The sequence below is a fragment of the Staurois parvus genome, unplaced genomic scaffold (assembly GCF_062004578.1).
Source record: "Staurois parvus isolate SC_StPar_1 unplaced genomic scaffold, SC_StPar_1.0 ptg001842l, whole genome shotgun sequence".
Taxonomy (NCBI): domain Eukaryota; kingdom Metazoa; phylum Chordata; class Amphibia; order Anura; family Ranidae; genus Staurois; species Staurois parvus.
In genome coordinates, this window is record NW_028319638.1 from 413,518 (window position 1) to 425,751 (window position 12,234).

At 43.1% G+C, this 12,234-nt stretch overlaps 1 protein-coding gene across 1 annotated transcript; it reads left to right on the forward strand.

Annotated features, from left to right (window-relative positions):
• The first annotated feature begins 5,147 nt into the window (after positions 1–5,147).
• On the forward strand, positions 5,148–6,135 carry LOC149434075 (olfactory receptor 1G1-like). The gene has a single exon (XM_089664167.1). It carries the CDS (start codon positions 5,185–5,187, stop codon positions 6,133–6,135), a length of 951 nt encoding a protein of 316 aa, XP_089520293.1. The 5' UTR covers positions 5,148–5,184.
• The last annotated feature ends 6,099 nt before the right edge of the window (positions 6,136–12,234 follow it).

Sequence of the window (12,234 nt, forward strand, 5' to 3'; positions counted from 1 at the left end):
CTGTGTAACTGTCAACACAGGACAGGATAGGACAGGGACTGATCATCTGATTTCAACCAGACATCACTGGCTGAAATCGAATGATTGATCCTTCCGGGAGCAAATGGTGTCACCCACAGGTCGGCGGGAGCACGCGCGCACCCCCTGCCGGCAAAAACGTCGGGAGCGCGGAGCCCATTTTAAAACGGGCTTTTGCGCCCCAGTGCCGCCCTGCACACGTATATATGCAGTGGCAGGGCGGCAAGTGGTTAATATAATCTCAGTGCACTAATACAAAAAAGTGTATAGAAATCAATATTACATATCTGTCTCAAAAATGATCACCAGCAAAAAGTGTCCTTTTACAGACGTATTCAGTAAAATATAAATATAAAATGTCCAGACACCTTGATAAAAACATATATATAAGTGCTCTTGGCTTCAATATTCAAACTTCATGTGAAAAAACACAGATCCCCGGGAACAAATCCACCAGCAGACAGATTGGGTAAACTCACCAGAGCAATGTGCTGCTCAAATTATAAACCAGCACAAACGTTTCTGCTCTGGGAGCAACGATCTGCAGATGGAAAGCCAGCATATGTGGGATACATCAAATGGCACGCGATTCTTCTCAGTCTCGGAATGAACTCAGGAACTCAGGTGTATCTCCTAAACGAGCACCGTTTAGGAGAGTGACGTCATCGTGGCCCGGCCTGTCAGACGGCCGGAGCTCGCGAACCTTGAAGGAAGACCAGGGAAAGATGGAAGCCTCTGCAGCACTGACAAAGTGCCTCTGGAGGGCTTTTGTTGAAGGTAAGTCCTCCATAATGTGCTAGTATGAGATGCATGCTAGAACATAATGACATTACCTTGCAGGGGGATTTTTTTCCCACCGCTTCAACAATCAGAACATCATCACAGTTCAGCAAAGCTCCCCGTATCCGAAACCAGGAATGCTCAGCTCACCCCAAGTTGCAGGTTAGAAGATGTTTGTTGATTAATGGAGAATGTACTTTTAGTAAAGTTTTCCGTTAAATGCAGGCCACTTATTTATTTATTTTTTCTCCCGCTGCTTTGTCACTTTTCACTTATGTGTATGGATTTTTTTAAATTGGGTTGGAGGGTGGGGGTCCTCGGGCCTGCCCTGAAGATTAGGGGGAGGATGCGTAGCCATTAGGTTCCTTCCTCCCCTGTTCCTGAGGGGTCTCTCTTCGGGAGACCTACCTGACCTAATACCTGGTGGTCGGCTTCGGCTAGTCACAAGGAAAGGGGTCCACCAGGCCTTCTGACTAGGTGGACCTTGTGGAAACCTTTGTCCCTGTCAGGAGCCTTGCGCCCCGGGGGGATCAGGGTAGAGGTCCTACCCCTTTGGATGATGGCCTGAAGCACACCCCTAAGTGCACTTTTTTGTGTTTGTGTTTTGCACTTGCATGTTTTTTGTTCTCTTAGGGGTTTTTGTTTTTTCGCACCTCTTTTAAAGAAAAAAAAAGTCAGTTAAATGCAGAGCCCCATTCCATCAGGTCTTCCAAACTGAACACTTGCCTGAGATCCATGGAAATATTTGCTCTTGGGCCGTTGGGTGTGTTAGAGAAATTAGCTGCTTATTTTATAATCATTTATGCCTGCTTGCAAAAGATTGTTTAAGAAACCACATTTTTAAAATGCTTTTGTAACCGCAAGCTTCTTCCTTATCTTGAGTCTGTAAGACTGAGCTACACCTCCTTCTAGGGCAGTGGTCAGCAAGCCGCGGCTCGCGAGGCTCTTTACACACTCTAATGCGGCTCTTCTGTGTGCCGGGCGCCCGCTCCCCTCCCTCCTCTCGGTCGGCCGCCCCAAAAGTCCGCGCGGACCTTTTAATCCGGCCCGTGGATGTGGCTGTCAGGATGTGTGTAGGCGGGGCAGCGTGACGAACGTGAGGGGAGGGGAGCTAGGCTCCTCTCACAGTCCGCCCTGAAGACCCGAACTGCGCGGGAACACGGCGAGAGGAACGCGCGGAGCAAAGGTAAGTGAATTGACACAGGGGGGACTTGGCTTACTACTTGGGGGGGAATAGTACTGTGGGGGATGAAATACTATATGAGGGATGAATTACTATGGGGGATGAATTACTATATGGGGGATGAATTACTATGGGGGATGAATTACTATATGGGGGATGAATTACTATATGGGGGATGAATTACTATGGGGGATGAATTACTATATGGGGGATGAATTACTATGGGGGATGAATTAATATGGGGGATAAATTACTATATGGGGGATGAATTACTATATGGGGGATGAATTACTATATGGGGGATGTATTACTATGGGGGATGAATTACTATGGGGATGAATTACTATGGGGGATGAATTACTATATGGGGGATGAATTACTATGGGGGATGAATTACTATATGGGGGATGAATTACTATGGGGGATGAATTACTATATGGGGGATGAATTACTATAGGGGGGATGAATTACTATATGGGGGATGAATTACTATGGGGGATGAATTACTATATGGGGGATGAATTACTATATGGGGGATGAATTACTATGGGGGATGAATTACTATATGGGGGATAAATTACTATATGGGGGATGAATTACTATGGGGGATGAATTACTATAGGGGGGATGAATTAATATGGGGGATGAATTACTATATGGGGGATGAATTACTATGGGGGATGAATTACTATATGGGGGATGAATTACTATATGGGGGATGAATTACTATATGGGGGATGTATTACTATGGGGGATGAATTACTATGGGGATGAATTACTATGGGGGATGAATTACTATATGGGGGATGAATTACTATATGGGGGATGAATTACTATAGGGGGGATGAATTACTATGGGGGATGAATTACTATATGGGGGATGAAATACTATATGGGGGATGAATTACTATGGGGGATGAATTACTATATGGGGGATGAAATACTATATGGGGGATGAATTACTATATGGGGGATGAATTACTATATGGGGGATGAATTACTATATGGGGGATGAATTACTATGAGGGATGAATTACTATATGGGGGATGAATTACTATATGGGGGATGAATTACTATGGGGGATGAATTACTATATGGGGGATGAATTACTATATGGGGGATGAATTACTATGGGGGATGAATTACTATGGGGGATGAATTACTATATGGGGGATGAATTACTATGGGGGATGATTTACTATATGGGGGATGAATTACTATATGGGGGATGAATTACTATGGTGGATGAATTACTATAGGGGGGATGAATTACTATATGGGGGATGAATTACTATATGGGGGATGAATTACTATGGGGGATGAATTACTATATGGGGGATGTATTTTCAGTTTTAAAAATGTGGCTCTCAGAATAAATTTCAATTGTGGTTTTGGCGAGATTTGGCTCAGTTGAAAAAAAAGGTTGCCCACCACTGTTCTAGGGAATGACAATAAAGGTCAAGCCCAGACACATAAGTCAACCAATCATGTCCAGAAGAGGTGGCTAAGTCAGCATTTTAGCATTTTTAGAAAAAAGTATATAAAGCTGCGGCTAATTGTTACTAATTAGACAAGCCTGGATAGGCATCTATCAGGCTAATCGCTGTGTATGCAGCCCTATTGCACGGGTCACAGTGGTTAGAACCAATAGGCAAATATCAAGTGGATAGGCGTCTATCAGGCTAACCATTGTGTATGCAGCCCTATTGCACGGGTCACAGTGGTTAGAACCAATAAGCAAATATCCGGTGGATAGGCATCCATCAGGCTAACCGCTGTGTATGCAGCCCTATTGCACGGGTCACAGTGGTTAGAACCAATAGGCAAATATCCAGTGGTTAAGCATCTATCAGGCTAACCGCTGTGTATGCAGCCCTATTGCACGGGTCACAGTGGTTAGAACCAATAAGCAAATATCCGGTGGATAGGCATCCATCAGGCTAACCGCTGTGTATGCAGCCCTATTGCACGGGTCACAGTGGTTAGAACCAATAGGCAAATATCCAGTGGTTAAGCATCTATCAGGCTAACCGCTGTGTATGCAGCCCTATTGCACGGGTCACAGTGGTTAGAACCAATAGGCAAATATCCAGTGGTTAAGCATCTATCAGGCTAACCGCTGTGTATGCAGCCCTATTGCACGGGTCACAGTGGTTAGAACCAATAGGCAAATATTCGGTGGATAGGCGTCTATCAGGCTAATCGCTGTGTATGCAGCCCTATTGCACGGGTCACAGTGGTTAGAACCAATAGGCAAATATCCAGTGGATAGGCATCTATCAGGCTAACCGCTGTGTATGCAGCCCTATTGCACGGGCACAGTGATTAGAATCAATAGGCAAATATCCTTATTTTTGCTGTATCTTGTCTCCTCGTACGAGTAAATAAACTTCTTAACTTGATCCTGAGTGCGGTCCAAGGTGGATTTTCCCTCACAGGGTGCCACCAAGCATCCTCAGAAAATGTCCTTACCAAGCCAGCTTTGCACAATAGACTTTTCTATAAGAAGTTGTCCTAAGGTAGGTCATTGAATTCTTTCATAGGGAACACTATCTGAAATGCCTTTATTGTAAAAAAAACAAAACAAATACAAGACCAAGCAAGGTGGTCTGATGGGCAGAAGGCCACTTAAGGTACAAGTTGGCACTTTCCTCATTATGGCCAGTGTCCTCATAGCAGACCTCAAGCCTCCAAACGTTCCAATTCCAAATACTGACTTTGAGAATTTCCACATCCTGGTGGTACCTGAGGTCTCCTGGGTACCTAACCTTCCCCAACTGGCTGCCCATAGACCAACAGTCAACATTTTGACAAGATAAGGGAAAAACAATGATGGTTATCATTTTCATTTAGTTTTCCTTCGTACTTTGTCCAATAGCCAAGAAATAAAAGTAGAATCTCACGAGATTCTTAATCAGAAGAAATTTTAATAACTGTAATTTATTTATATAAAAAGACAAAATGTGTTTTAAATTAAATCTTAAGAGACATTTAACAAGAATGAAAGCTTTGTATTCTCACAACACAGCAGCCTGTCCTGCGGGACTGCCAGCATTCTATATAAAAATAAACTGTTGGTTGATACAAAGGTCTATACTGAGTGTAATGTGTAGGCACAACGTACAGGTTTTCCTATTAATAAATCCTCAGATCCGTACTTTTTTATTGTTCTATAGTTAGAAGCTTAAACAGAGGGAAAAAAATGAATAATATGAGGAATCAGACAGAGATTTCCTCTTTTACCCTCGTAGGTCTATCAGACCACCCACTGACCATGAATGCACTTTTTGGGCTTTTCCTTCTGATCTATCTGATGACTCTCATCACAAACCTTCTTATATTTTTCTTGGTCCTCACTGACTCCCATCTGCACAACCCAATGTATTTTTTTCTTGCCAACTTGGCATTCCTGGACATGTCCTATTCATCAGTGACCGCACCAAGGATGCTCTATGACTTGGCCACAAAAAGCCGATCAATATCCATTCCTGCCTGTATAGCCCAAGTCTTTTTCTATGTCTCCTTTGCTTGTTCAGAACTTTTGTTGCTCTCGGCTATGTCCTACGACCGCTACATTGCCATCTGCCGCCCCCTACATTACAAACTAATGATGTCTTGGAGGGTCTGTGCTCATATGGCCTCCATGGTCTGGGTTGTAGGATGTTCTGTCTCTTTGGTTTATGCTTTACTTTTGCTCAGGTTGTCCTTCTGCAGAACATCTTCCATCCACAACTTCTTTTGTGACCTTCCACACTTGATTCAAATTACATGTACTGACCCCTTCTTAAACATGGTGGTTCTATTCCTAGTAGGTGGTAGTCTTGCAGTAGGAATCATTCTTATGACCTTTCTTCCATATGTCTATATTCTTAGTACCATCCTCAGAATCCAAAACAAGACTGGAAAGAGGAAAGCATTCTCCACCTGCACTTCACATATTACGGTGGTCTTCATCTTTTATGGCTCCTTAATTTTCATTTACTTGGTTCCATCTTCCAGCAATATGGTCAATTTAAACAAAATGTCTTCAGTCATATCTGCCCTCATTAACCCATTGCTGAATCCTCTGATCTACAGCCTGAGGAACAAAGATCTCATGGAGGCGCTTAGGAGGTCTTATTATCACTTAAGGTTGATCCAGGCATCATTCTGAAAATATCATTGTGAAATTTAACATTGTTTTATATTTCTGGGCCATTTATAGTTGACTAAACATTTCAGTAATGTCTTTCATAAAATGTAAACCTGTCAGGCGCTCATATCTGTACTTACACTTGCATGACCAGGGGGTCACTGTAAACCAGGGGCGGACTGACCCCGAGGGCCCGGGGTCAGTAGGGGGCCCCATGAGATGCCCCTGGTACCTTTTTCATAGGCTTTTTTGAGTTTGAGCAAGGACATAGGGGCCCCATGATCCCCTATTGCTCGGGGGCCCCATGAGTTGTCAGTCCGCCCCTTCTGTAACCCCACAGATCAAATGTAGCAGTTTCAGTAGGCTTCGGTTAAATTCCAAGTAACTCTGTGACTATTTTTCTTGCCATCATTTGTTACCTTCTATCTTCTGGTGTGTTCAGAGATATGTATCTGTATTTATGTATGTAAATGTGTCTTGACTGAGTATGTGTATGCATGTACAGTATGTATGTTGCGGGGGGGGGGGGGGGTATTATTTAATTTTTAATTATATTTTGCTCTTTTTGCACATTTTCACTTTTTTTTTCTTTATCAAAATGCTTAATACATGCTGGACAAGTCAATTATTACAATACATTGCATTATATTTATGGTGCCACATACACTGAAAGGAAGTCTGTAAAAGACAATATTCAATATTTCTGGTCCCTAAAAATGCTTCAAATCCAAACATATATTGAAGCAAATGAAAGACACTGGGGCCCCAGGTCCTTACACCTACTAGCCAATCAGAAGCAGGAGGAGGATTTACCTCTTACCTTGAGGAAGATGCTGCAGACAGGCCACCAAGTTGGCTAAATGTAGACAAATGTTTGTCTTATCTCTGCATACAATTATCCTTTGGGTTTGGATTGAAGTAGAATTCGGTTCATACTTTGCCTCTTTGGTGAACAGATGAAGTAAACGAGGGGTTCCCCTCCATCTGCAGCATGAAGTGATACATTCAGCAACCGTGTTACTATTACTGCTGAATGTGACAGCTTCCTGCTCAGGCTGGTTGTTAGGAAGCCAGCGGCTGGCGACTTCCTAGTGACCAGTCGTGCATCCCCACCAAGCCCATTCATCTGTCAGGGAGGATTCCAGCTGACTGATGAATGTAAACAAAGGTAGGTGATGTGTGGCAGAAGGTTCTCATGTTGGCCTTGAAATGCCAGGATAGTAGAAGAACCCCCCCAACCCAAAATGACCCCTTTTTGGAAAGTAAACACTCCAAGATATTTGCTAAGAGGCATGGTGAGTATTTTGCAGATCTCATTTGTTGCTGCAGGTTTTTGGAAAATGAGGAAAGAAAACAAAAATGTGTTTTCGTTTATTCTTTTCCAAACCCCTGGGACAAAAATTATATCTGCAAAATGCTCCCCATGCCTCTTATTAAATTCCTTGGGGTGTCTACTTTCCAAAAAGGGGTCATTTGGGGGGAGGGGGGTTGTACAATCCTGGCATTTCAGGGCCTTCAAAACTGTGAAAGGTAGTAAGGAAAAAGTAAGCAAAAAGTCTCTCGCATATGGTATCCCCAAATTCGGTTGAAGTGGCAGAATGTGTTTTGGGGTGTTATTCGGCATATACACATGGCGTGTGTGAGCAATATGTCATTTAAGTGACAACTTTGTGTAGAAAAAAAAAATAAATTAAAAAATTTGTTGCAAAAAATAAAATATTCCATGGACTCAACATGCCTCTCAGCAAATTCCTCGGGGTGTCTGCTTTCCAAAAAAGGGACATTTGGGGGGGGGGTTGTACTATCTTGGCAATTTAGGGACTCCAAAACTTTAAAAGGTAGTGAGGAAGTGACATGTGGAAATACAGTATGCAGTTTTGGTGGTCATTGGATTTTGAGGGCCTGTATGTGCAGAGGCTGCCAAAAAGTCTCTCACATGTGGTATCCCCAAACTCAGTAGAAGTGGCAGAATGTGTTTTGGGGTGTTATTCCACATATACCCATGGCGTGTGTGAGCAATATACCATTTAAATGACTACTTTATGTAGAAACAAATAAATGAATAATTTTTCTCTCACTTTGCAAAAATTTGTTGCAAAATATGAAATATTTCATGGACTCAACATGCCTCTCAGAAAATTCCTTGGAGTGTCTACTTTCCAAAAAGGGATCATTGGGGGATTTTGTACTGGCCTGGAATTTTAGGACCTCCGAAACTGTGATAGGCAGTAAGAAAGTAAAAGATGTGTTAATTATTATTTTACAGGATTTATATGGCGCCAACAGTTTGCACAGTGCTTTACAAAATGAAGGCAGACATTACAGTTACAATACAATTTGATACAAGAGGAAACAGAGGGCCTGGCTCGTTAGCGCTTACAATCTAGGAGGAGGAGTTGAGTGATACAAAAGGTAATAGCTGTGGGGGGAGGAGCTGATGGAGGAAATAAATGGCAGTTTACTAAGTAGAAGCAGGATATACTTCTTTAAAGAGAAAGGTTTTCAGGGATCGTCTAAAGGTGGATAGATTAGGAGACAGCCAGACAGATTGGGGTAGGGAGTTCCATAGGATGGGAGATGCTCAGGAGAGGTCCTGAAGGCGAGCATGGGAGGAGGTGACATGGGAACTAGAGAGCAGAAGGTCTTCGGAGGATCAAAGAGAGCGGTTTGGTTGATATTTTGAGACCAGGTCGGTGATGTAGCTGAGGGCAGAGTTGTGGATGGCTTTGTAAGTTGTTGTTAGTATTTTGAATTTTATTCATTGGGTGAGTTGAAGCCAGTGGCGGGATTGGCAGAGAGGGATGGAGGACACTGAATGGAAGCCAGTGGAGGGATTGGCAGAGAGGGGTGAAGAACACCGAGAGGAGGCCAGTGGAGGGATTGGCAGAGAGGGGTGAAGAACACCGAGAGGAGGCCAGTGGAGGGATTGGCAGAAAGGGGTGGAGGACACTGAGTGGAGGCCAGTGGAGGGATTGGCAGAGAGAGGTGGAGGACACTGAATGGAGGCCAGTGGAGGGATTGGCAGAGAGGGGTGGAGGACACTGAATGGAAGCCAGTGGAGGGATTGGCAGAGAGGGGTGAAGAACACCGAGAGGAGGCCAGTGGAGGGATTGGCAGAGAGAGATGGAGGACACTGAATGGAAGCCAGTGAAGGGATTGGCAGAAAGGGGTGGAGGGCACTGAGTGGAGGCCAGTGGAGGGATTGGCAGAGGTGCGTGAAGGACACTGAGTGGAAGTCAGTAGTGGGATTGGTAGAGAGGGGTAGCAGACACTGAACGGTTGGTAAGGTGGATAAGCCTGGCAGCAGTATTCATAATGGACTGGAGGGGGAGTGGCCTATGTAAAGGTAACCCAATGAGGAGGGAGTTGAGGCGATAGATAACCAGAGAGTGAGTTAGGAGCTTTGTGGTATCTTTGGTTAAAAAGGGGCATATTCTGGAGATGTTGCTGAGGTTGAGGCGGCATGATTCGGACAGGGATTGGATGTGGGTCTGAAAGGATAGTTCGGAATCTAGGGTTACTCTTTGCACCCAGGGATGGGTTGATAGTGGTGCTATTGATCCTGACCGAGGAATCAGGGGAAGAGGCACGTAGGGGAGGTAATATTATGAGCTCAGTTTTGGATAGATTGAGTTTTAGGACGTGGAGTGACATCCAGTCTGATATGTCTGTTAGTAAATCAGTGATACGTGAGCAAACTGATGGGGTGAGCTGAGGAGTAGAGAGATAGATTTGTGTGTCATCAGCATAGAAATGGGATTGGAAACCATGGGAAGCTATCAGCTGACCCAAGGAAGAAGTGTAGAATAGGAGAGGTCCAAGGACAGAACCTTGGGGGACCCCGACAGTAAGAAGAGTAAGAGAGGAGGAAGTAGAGTTGTAAGTGACACTGAAGGGGCAGTTAGATAGGTAAGATTAAAACCAACGCAGAGTGCGGTCATGGAGACCAAGTGAATAGAGGTTTTTGAGGAGGAGGGGGTGGTCAACTGTGTCAAAGGCAGCGGAGAGGTCCAAGAGTAAGAGTACAGAATAGTGACCATTGGTTTTAGTGGTTAGGAAGTCGTTTGTGAGTTTTAGGAGGGCAATTTCTGTGAAGTGTTGTGGGTGAAATCCAGACTGAAGGGGATCGAGAAGGTTATTCACAATAAGGTGGCAGCTCAGCCGGTTGTAGATCAGACAATCAAGGAGTTTGGAGGCAAAAGGGAGTAAGAAGATGGGTCTTAGTTTGTTAAGATTGGTGGGCCCAGTCCTGTCTTTTTAAGTATGGGGGTGGCTAGAGCATGTTTTAGAGAGTTGGGGAAGATGCCAGTAGAAAGGGAGAGATTGAAGATATGAGTTAAAGAATGAAAGATAGAGCCAGAGGGTGATCGCAGTATTTGAAGGAGCAGAGTCCAGGGGGCAGGTGGTTAGGTGGGCTTTAGAAAAAAGTTTACCAACCTCCTCTATAAATTCCAGTATATATCCCATAATCTGTAGACGCTGTAACTTTCACACAAACCAATTAATATACACTTATTGGAATTTTTTTACCAAAGACATTTAGCAGAATACATTTTGGCCTAAGTGTATGACTACATTTGAGTTTATTGGATATTTTTTAGAATGTAGAAAATAGTGTTTTTTTCAACATTTGTGGTCTTTTTTTGGAGGCACTTCCGCCAGTATACTTTTTAGGCATGTTTATTTGCACAAAACACACACACAAGCATGTTGCCTATCATATTTCTTCAGGTGCTAAAATTCCAGGGCAGTAAAAGAGAAAAAAAAACACAAATGACCCATTTTTGGAAAGTAGACTCCTCAAGGAATTTGCCCCAGGCATGTTGAGTCCATGGAAGGTTTTATTTTTTGCCACACATATTTGGAAAATGACAAAAACGTTCTGTTTTTTTTTAACACAAAGCTATCACTTAAATGATATATTGCTCACATATTTCATGGGAATATGTGGAATAACACCCCAAAACGCATTCTGGTTCAAACTGGACCAATGTAGTTTTGCTAAAAATATACAGTATCATGCCGATTCTTCTGACTGTGGCTTGTGTCTTCACATTTAGGGCTGCTGGTGTGGCCTTCAAACTGTGCCTCCACTGGCCAATTTTTCCCCTCCATACCTAAGACCTGCAGTTCTAATTATTTTTATAAATATGACTTGAGTCTCCACTTTAAAGCTTGTTGGTGCTGCTCTCAAAAATAGTGACATTTTGTAGCCATTCAAACCTAAGGGATGAAGCGTTAATGATTTTTTAGGAAGACAGCCACCTGTGTCTTCTGTTTCTGTATTTTGACCAGTTTGGCTACCAAACTGGGGTGACCCTGGACAGTTGTACCCAACCAAAGCTAAGGGTTCTAGCTCTTTACTGACTATCCACTGTGCAATCCAACCAAGTTTTAAAATGGCAACCCTTATAAAATGTAACTATAAAATGATGGAAGCTAAAAGAAAAGCCGTGTTCCTTTTGTAGTGTGTTAGGTCCCTCTGTCCACTAACCAAGAAGTAATAGAGGTGATACATCTATAAAAAAAAAGACTTACAGTGGATTTTAAATTCAAATGTTGAAGATTGTACTCAGTTATAGAAAAGGGGCTCTCAAGGGGTTATAAATTACATCTTAAGAGACCTTTAATGCGGCTTTCAGCTTTGTGTTCCTACAACACAACAGACTGTCCTGAGGGAATGCCGACAATTTATATAAGAATAAGTCATCAGCTGGTACAAATGTCTCCAGGTGAACCTGAGTATCATGTGCAGGCACAACATATATGTATTCCTATTGATAAATCCTCAGTCTGATCATTTGATGACTGCTTTATGCTGATAAATTTAAACAACAAAGATTAATACAAGGAATCTGCCAGAGATTACCTCTTGTGGGTCCATCAGACCATCCACTGACCACGAATGCACTTTGTGTGCTCTTCCATCTGATCTCTCTGATAACTGCGGGACTGCCAACATCTTATATAAGAATACATCATTAGCTGCCAGAAATGTCGGCATGTAACCCTGAGTGTAATGTGTAGGCACTCCGTACAGGTTTGTCCTATTAATAAATCCTCAGATCCATAATTTTATTACCGTTCTATAGTGATACATAAAACAGAGAGAAAGAAAAA